The 8,794-nt window shown below is 54.9% G+C and overlaps 1 protein-coding gene across 1 annotated transcript; it reads left to right on the top strand.

Moving 5' to 3' along the window:
• The first annotated feature begins 787 nt into the window (after positions 1-787).
• On the top strand, positions 788-8,134 carry LOC105190054 (cilia- and flagella-associated protein 43). Its single transcript, XM_025297749.1, has 8 exons — positions 788-1,349; positions 1,661-2,411; positions 2,785-3,455; positions 3,827-4,669; positions 4,783-5,118; positions 5,273-5,289; positions 5,566-5,991; positions 6,571-8,134. The coding sequence occupies exons 1-8, from the start codon at positions 788-790 to the stop codon at positions 7,975-7,977; spliced, it is 5,013 nt and encodes a 1,670-aa protein (XP_025153534.1). The 3' UTR covers positions 7,978-8,134.
• The last annotated feature ends 660 nt before the right edge of the window (positions 8,135-8,794 follow it).

Raw genomic sequence — 8,794 nt, 5'->3', positions numbered from 1 at the left:
CCGTTGTTTAGGCAAGGTCGGAGTCGCAAGGCCAGAGTCTGCTCGCTAGACTGAAGCGAGAGCGAGGAAGCGCAAGAACACCGTCACCTCGGACCACGCGGTCGGGCTTCTCTCTCGCTTAACGTGTGGACGAGAAGAAAGATGCGATTACAAGCATGTCATCAACCATTCGATCGTTGGCACTTGTTTTATGAAATTCCGCAATTCATACGCTCGGCAGCGCGTCGTAAAGCCACGACGATACCGTTTTCCCCAAAATTGGTTATTTTGCATTTAGGTTAAACCCTCCTCACTGCTATTTTCATATCGTATATATTTGCAGACACGTTCTCATCGGTATATTATAAATTTATCAATCAATATCTCGAGCAGCAAAATTTCTAATTTAAGTGTTTTTCCACTTTTCTCTGTCGCTTCCTTGTCTTTATATTTCAGTGAGCTACAATTTTCTATTTTTATTCAAGATTTGATTACTGCATATAAGTCTCGAATTCAGACAGTTTGGTCGCCAATCGATGCATCATCGATTTGGTTCCTCCTGGCGCAGTACAATCCAAGTTGCTCCTGACAATTTGCCATGTTGCGCGAATTCGCCCGAAATTTTATTTACTTTACATTTTCTCCGTACTCGATGAAATATATCTTTATCAGTAACTCTCTGCATTCGCGCAGTGGCCGATGGCCACTGTTCCGATCCGCTTTTGATTTGTTTCGCTTGCCACGATTGTCGTCAATATCTCACTCGTCTTCCTAGGTTACGTTTCGCAATAGTAATAATATCGCGCAAATGGATCGAATTACTAAGACACCATGCTGGGTACGCGGCAGCAAGATCGAAGAGATAGTCTGTATCGGCAAGGACGTGCTCGCTTGGTGCACCGGCTTGTACATCGTATTCTTTCACGTGCTGAAGAGACAGCAGACCTTGCGTTGGTGCTGGAACCAGGTTACCGGCGACGGCGCTCACCGCATATCCAGTCACGTGTCCTCGTCGATTTTCGCCTTCTCCGAGAGATCGATGAACCCGCGAATTTTCGTCCTCGCATACCCCGCGATGACGAAGATCTGCGAGTGCGTACAAGGTTGCGTCAGCGGTTACCTGGCGATCGCGTTCACGGCGCACGACTATCTCGTGTCGTTGGGCTCTTACCCGGACTTCCCGTTGATCGTGTGGTGCTGGCGAACCGGTGAGAAAATCATTGTCGTGGACACGTCTATACGCGACGAGGTCGGTCAGACGATCAAGGTGACTCCGACTAGTCGCACCGTGATTGCTCAGGTAGCCAAGACCTGCGGCAAACTGTTCACCTGGGAGCTCGACATCGTCGGCAAGCTCGTCGTCTTGAAAGGTACGTACGTTGCCAAAGCTTTTATGTCCAGCTAGATAACTTGCCTGTATGTTCCGTTTGTGTAATTATTATTGAAGAAACGACACAAAAATGTCTCAATACTATTTCCTTCGGGAATGTTCCTTTTATCATACAAATATCTGACGGAAACGAATGTCTTTTTCTAGAATAGATAGCTACTTTTCCTATGTTCTGAAAAATATTCCTCATGGTCCAAGTGACTTTTGGGCCAGTTGACCCGACGTCCAACTGAAGCTTCTCGAAAGTAGTACGCTGCTTCTGCAAGTATACTCGTGTTTGTTGTCGCGAAGATCACGAGGTGAAACTGCCGGACGACGCTACGATTCACGGGGTCGACTGGTGTCCGGTGCAGGGCGAGCCGTTGTTGGCCATTGTCGATATAGACGGTCACATATACCTCAGCAGCTACGACGGCATCGGCATCCGGCGGATCGTCACCTCGCAACGCTGCGGGATTTGCCTGAATATTGAGCTACCGGCGATCTGCTGGTTCCACGGTGGGATCATCCTCCGAACGACCTTCTGCCAGATCCGTTACTTTCAGAGGGACCCGCAGACCGACTTCTGGCGCAAGCAATGGTACATCAAGTCAATTACCAAGCCGTACCTCTTGGTCGTGCATCCCTTCAAGGACGATTGGCTCTTCTACTATACGCTCGAAGGCTACCTCATGCAAATCATCTTCCCCGAGGTCAAGGGTGCCGCGCCGAACATCCAGAGACATCTGTACAACGGCGGTAGGTATCGTTTCGTCGACTTTGTGCGACCTTGGTGCCATCACCTCGTGGTGACGGACGATCTCAAGGAACTGTCCATCCTCGAGAGCTACAACGGCAGCGAGCTCAGCAAAGTGGACCTCGACATGGAAGGCGTTATATCCGACCAAGCCGCGCATCCGGACGACCCGTTGATCGTCGTCATCAGCGATCAAGGTGAGATGGTGATTTTGGGTGTCACCGATCCGGAGCAGCCGACGATACTCGCGCGTTTCCGTCTCCAAAAGAAGCCCCTGGACTTTGTCAGATTTTCGCAGTCCGGCGAGTAAGTTTCGAGTGTTCTCGCCTTCTGGGACTTGGAAAAAGTCCCAACTACGTTAAACACTGCAGTGTTAGTAGCAATTGGGAACAAACGAGAGAGCGATAATCGTTCCTCGCAGCTCGTGAGAATTCTCAACCCGTTGATTTTTATCTATCCGTTCATTTTTAAACGAGTAACTTTCTCGACGATGCAAAAAAGATCTCAATACAACAGCAGAGACCCTGTGATCTTTTCCTCACTCTCTTTCACCCACTCGCATGAAATCTAGGCTGCACCTCCGCGACGCGCGCTCTCGCGAGCGAGCGAGAGAAACGCGCGGCCTTTTACGCGCGGATTACACGCCTCCCGGCCACACTCGATTTATCTCCCTCGGCAGATTCCTCATCGCCGCGCAGAAGGAGAGGGGTAATTGCTATTGCGTAAACCTGCGGCGCGACAAGCCGTGGAGTGTGACGGGCCAGCTCCGCTTGAACAGGCGTATCACCGACGTGGCGTTGTACGACGATGCCGACGACGGCAACCTGAAGCTGCTCGCCCTCTGCGTCACGTACCTGCAGTCCTCGGCGGGTCACCAGCTCCGCGTGTACGACGTGCCGCGGCGCGACACGTGTCGCTTGATCGACACCTTCGCCTACACGATCGTCACGCTGCCCAGGTTGTTTCGCGAGCTGCGCTACGCGCCCGGCAGCCAGCAGCCCCGGCTGTTGATCGGCTCGCCTTACCTCAGCCGCCGGCTGCAGGCGGTGAGGCTGCGCGAGCTGAAGAGCGCGACCTTGACGGACACGGCGCTCACGGGCCATCACGTGCGGTTCGCGCGCGTCTTCAGCGACCGCCACTGGCTCGCCACGTGCGCGTACGACGGATTGGCGGTCATTCGCGGCAAGGTACGCGAGATCGTCGCCGTGGTGCCAGCACATCACAGACTCGACTCGGGCAGTGTCAAGGTTATCGTCACCCCCGCGGCAGATAAGGTGGTCGTTCTCGGCCACGACGGCTCTCTGGTTGCGACGTGCGTCCATCGCGCGGACAAGGTGTGCGATGACTTCGGTGAATTTTCGACATGATGCTCTCGGTATTTCTCAATGTTCTCGCTGTAATGTTTCTCGTTCTCGGGAACGTCGCCGTGGACATTCCCATTCGCAGCGACGACGAGAACATTACCACCCGTGGTAGAATCGCTCGGATGAATTGCTCGACTCTCTTAGATTTTTATCTATAATTGAAGTCAAACTCGAGTAGCGGCTTGCGGGATTCACTGGCGGAAAATGCGCTCCATGCGAGCGTGGAAGGTCACTCGAATTTATATAATTCGGCATTTTGTCACTCCGCTTCTCAGACGGAACTTTACTTAAAGAAATCGCGAGATCATATGCGAGATAATAGGGAAAGATAGGCAGTTTTCCACGTGCGTCTTTTAGTACAGCACAAGGAGGTCTCGTCGACCGCAGTCGGCAGCGAGGACTCCGCGTATCCTGTGGATCACGGATGGCGCGACAAGTGGATGCGGAAGATACTGGACGACTACGGCGGCCTGGAGCCAGCGATTCGCACGTCCTTGACTCGAGCTCGACAAGACTTCCCGCCGAAGAACGGTGACGGTGAAGACGCTGAGACGTGGGAAGAATGGCGGCAAGGCGCGCAGGTGCGCGAAGAGGCGTCGCTGTACGCGGCGGAGAAGGCCGCGATCGTGAAGGACCTGATGGCGCTCAAGGACACCGTACGGCGGCTCCTCGACGAGAACGAGACGCGTCCGGAGATAGAGAGGCTGCCGGTGTCCGCGTTCGACGTGGACCGGGTGGGTCGCGATCAGAAGTCCAAGGCGGCCAAGGACGAGCGCGAAGACGTCCGCATGGAGCTCGAGCACGTGCAGACCTCGGCCGATCGGGTGGCCCTTTGGATCAAGAAGACTTTCTGGGAGCCGCAGGTCGTGCAAGGTCGCTCGATATTTTCCTTCCGCGGCAACGTGGAGCTGACGAATTACCCGCTGCTCGCGGAGCAGCCGTACTTGAAGGAACACCTGCGGTGGGCGCAGTTCTCCAGGGAGTCGATGCGCAACATCGTCGACGGCGACACCTTCCAGCCGTGGCGCGTGTACACGGACGAGCAGCTCCAGGCGGAGCTGAGGAAGCCCGTGAGAGTGCAAAGAGAACACGACAAGTATAAAGTGGACGTGCTCTTCGAGGAGGAGGAGGGGGAGGAGGAGGAGGAGGAAGGAGACAAGATTGTTCACGAGGAGCTGACGGAACAGCCAGCTTTCGATGGTGCGCGGCGCGATGATTCCCGGTTCCTTTGAGAAGGGACCTTCTGGCTTTTTTCTTTTTTATGTCGGTTGAGAATGGGCCGAATCGAAATTATCTGACTATGCCGTGACATTTTTGCTTCTTCGCCTTCGAACTGTTGCGTTTGCTCGCAGGCATGACAACGAGTCGGTTCGTCGAGCAGTCGCCTCATTATTACGCGCAAATCGAGTCTTACGGATTCGCGCAAGCGACGCTGGACGATTGTCACCTGATGGATGATTGCTGCAAGTTGCGCAACTACTTCAACAGGCTGTTCGACGACGTGTACGCGGCGAAGGAGCAGGAAATGAGTATGATTAAAGAGAGAAACCAGAGGATACGGCATATAGACTCCGAGCTGAAGACGATGTTCGGTCAGAGTCTGCCGCATGTCCCCAGTGATCCGCAATGGCATCCCAAAGTAATCACTGGTCTCAAACACTGTTCCTAATAATTCATAGTCCTGATCAATTTAACCCCTTCCGCGGCACGGACGCACCGGTGCGTCCAGCCAAAACCGTGCCGTAAGTGGCACGGTTAAACATTTAGTGAATTTCTATATTTTGATCTCAAATTGGGCTTCAGCGATCAAAAAAACTGAAGTACGCAAATTATTGAAGAAATCCGCCCCGTCATTTTTTATGGGGCGGTTTCAGTGCATTTTACTGAATTTTGCTCTGCCACGGAAGGGGTTAATCCTTGCTGAGAGTAATGGTTTTAAGATGAGCTACCTTAAGACACTTTTACGATATAACGAGCAAGCAACCTCAGCTTGATGAGTGCTCGATAAGAGTTTCTTATCCGGTTCTCCGTGCGATTGGCACGAGCTGTCGAATGTCGCTGAAATATACGTATAACGCAAATGTGATATCGATTAGGAGAAAGTAGAGAGCATTATCCAAGTACACGAGCACGAAGTCAAGGCGAAGCTGTACGTGTCGCCATCGCTGCAGGCCGTCCTGAAGAAGCACGCAGAGGAGGCCGTGCGAGCCAGGCAATTGTTGCTGGCGGACGATTTTCGCGAAGGTGCCCTGATGAGGATGATGGATGGCGTGCTGGAGGTTCGTTGGGAGGACATCATCAAAGTGGACGTGCGCGAGCCGGCGTGCATGCTGGAGAAACAGCCGGAGCAGTACACACCGGCCGATATCGCGGCCGTACAAAAGTACCAAGCAGACGTGGAGGTCCTGCGGCAGGAGCGCGAGCGTTACAGGAGGATACTCGAGGCTGACTATGCGAAGATCATCGCGCAGCTGCGGGACGGCATCGACAGATTCGACGCCAGGCTGGAGGAGCTCTTCCAGGTGAGGCGCGGTTACATTTGTTTATTTATTCACGAGGAAATATCCTTTCGATGTGCATGCGACAAGATCCCGTAGGAAAAAGTTGCCCGAGACGAAACGAGCACTTGAGACATCTCGACGGTTTCGCAAACCCGAGAGAGTAGATAATCAACCCGCTGAAAAATCCACCGCGGAAAAAAATAATGTAACATGATACGACGGATATTGATGAGAGCTGGAGATGAAAGGTTGAAAGGTCGAATTTGCAAGCATTTTCTCACCTTTGCATAAACACCTCCATACGTTCGCAATGGAACGGGCGCCACGGAATGGCAGGCGAAATCAGATACAAAATGTGCAAATGTAACAGCGTGTAATTTCTTCGAAGCCGCGTACGTGACGCCGTAGGGTCAGGGGGTTAAAGCGCGGGTCATAGTAGACGCTGACATTTCTCATGTCGTTTGTTAACCGTCCGTCAACGCCAAGGCGACCTTGTTTACGCGCTAATACTCGCGCGGCTCTCTCACGCGCGCGGCCTTTGAGTTACGCGATTACCGGACACTCGTCGTCGTTACACACACGGCGTCGTTCGCCTCGCAGAGAAAACTGCAAGTCGACACGGCGATAAATCAATTGAAGTTGCGTCACCTCCGCGGCCGCGCGCGGAACCTGGCGCGGGTCGAGGCGCTAAGGGAGGACGAGCGTGTGAAGCGCGAGATAGCCGAGGCGCGCCGGCAGCGCGTCGCGTTGGAGGAGGACGCGCGAAATCTCCAGCACGCGTACCAGGACCTGCAGACGCAGCAGGACGCTCTGTGCGCTCGCGACAAGACGATGGCGCGGATACTGCCGCAGGACTTCCCGTCGCTGTCTATATTCAACGTCGAGCTGCTCGACAGTCAGTACAAGCGACGGCCGAGGGTGACGGCCCTGAAGAACGTCGCCGCCAACGACCTAGTCAGCCTCGGCCGGTACCTCACGAGTCACATCAAGCCGGCCTTCTTACCTGCCGAATGCGCGGACTTCGCGAGAGTCCTCGAGAGTTTGGACGCGCGCCCCGGCACCTTGCCGAAGTCGATCCACGCGAGTCACTGGGAGCGCCTGGTGCAGGCGCGTCGCCGAAAGATCGAGCTGGAGCTGCAGATCAGAGCGCGGCAGTTGGAAGTCTCCGGGGCGGAGCGGATAATCGCGAAGGTGGACGCCAAGATCGCCTGCAGGTCGCGAGTGGAGAACCTCAGCGACGAGCTGAAGCGGCTGAGGGACGAGCGGCTGACGCGCGAGCAGGACATCGAGTTGCAGTTGGTGCTGAAGAGGGGTCAGGTGGAGGCAGAACTGCGTGGCGAACGACATGACACGGCGGACGCCGTCATGGTGCCGCGCCTCGAGCTCGAGAGGGTCAACGAGCACATCCTCGCGGCGGGCTCGCGCAAGCTCAACGCCCTGAAGCGCCACATCGACCTGCGTCACGGTACCTTGTCGGCCGAATGGGAGCACCGTTGCTTGAGGACGCGTTTCCGGGAGCTGGAGGAGGACCTGCACTTCCTCAGGGACGTCACGCTCACTAAGGACATGCAGGCGTACCTGAAGAGAGTGACCAAAGGCTGGCGCGACGACAAGGTGCCGGCGCGCCTTCAGCGGGAAGTCGACAGCGCGACCAAAGCGCTCGAGCGGACTCTCGCCGACGAGGCCGGCAAGCTGGAGAAGATCCGCGGTAAGATCGCGTCTGTGAAGAAGAAGAACGCCGAGCTCGACCGCAGGATCACGGAGATGAACGTGGCGCGCTGGAAGATGGAGCACGAGCGAGATCCCACGGCGGAGGCGAAGCAGCGCGAGCATGCGAACCGGAAGATGCGGCTGTACAGACGGCGGTCCGAGCTGGTCAGGAAGATCCAAGAGAATTACGCCGAGCTGTTAGCGTTGCAGACCGAGCACGAGTTGCTGCGCATGCGAACGCGCCCCATGTTGGAGTTCTTCGAGATGTTGGACGATGAGAAGCCCAAATGCGATTGACGTCGTCGAGTGCAGGCGATCGTTGAAGTTAATCAGCGAAGTTAATAGCATTAATGTCGTCGCTAATCTTGTTCGTCTCTTTAAGCTGTTTCTTCCGCAACCACATTGTCATGTTTCGTTTCTTGTTACGTCACGTTAATGGAGCGATGAATAAAGCACCCAACTTCTCACATCTGCTATGCCTCTTTGCGCACATCGTCCTTTCTTACCCTCTCCCTCCTTCCTCTTGCCAGTTAATTCAGTTAGGTTTACACGGATAATCGCGATGTGTATCGTGTTGCTAGAAAAAGATATGCCGGCACAGCCGCGCCCGCATTTTTCGCGCCGGTAAACACGGCGTAATCTTGCGATCGCTAATTTCGCAATCACGAGGCGGCGGCGGCGGCGGCGGCGGCGGCGGCAGCGGCGGCGGCGGCGGCGGCAGTGGGGCCCTCCTAAACTTCGCTAAATCACGACCGACGACGCGGTGCGGGATTTAATCGGCGACGTTTCGCTTACAAAGGACAAGCGGCAATTTGCACGGCCGGCATAAATCACCGGGCGACCCGATCTCGATACATAATGGGTGCCGCTCGCGGTCCACGCGGTCTTTTTCACCATAAATAACAGTGCTAATAGTACACCCCGGCTCTGAGATGAATGATGCGGTCGCGGCGGGCCGCGGCGGCGGCGGCGGCGGTGGCGGCGGATCATCGGACCGCCGCAAAGTGCCGCGTACGAATCAATTTCATCTGGGAAATTCCCAGGTGGCCTTTCTCTCTCTCTCTCTCTCTCTGTCTCTCCCCCTCTCCCTGTCCCTTTCTCGCGCGAGGAAAGA

The sequence above is a fragment of the Harpegnathos saltator genome, unplaced genomic scaffold (genome assembly GCF_003227715.2).
Source record: "Harpegnathos saltator strain DR-91 unplaced genomic scaffold, Hsal_v8.6 scaffold185, whole genome shotgun sequence".
Taxonomy (NCBI): Eukaryota; Metazoa; Arthropoda; class Insecta; order Hymenoptera; family Formicidae; genus Harpegnathos; species Harpegnathos saltator.
Note: the sequence above shows the minus strand (reverse complement) of the source record. Positions and strands in the feature narration are given on the sequence as shown.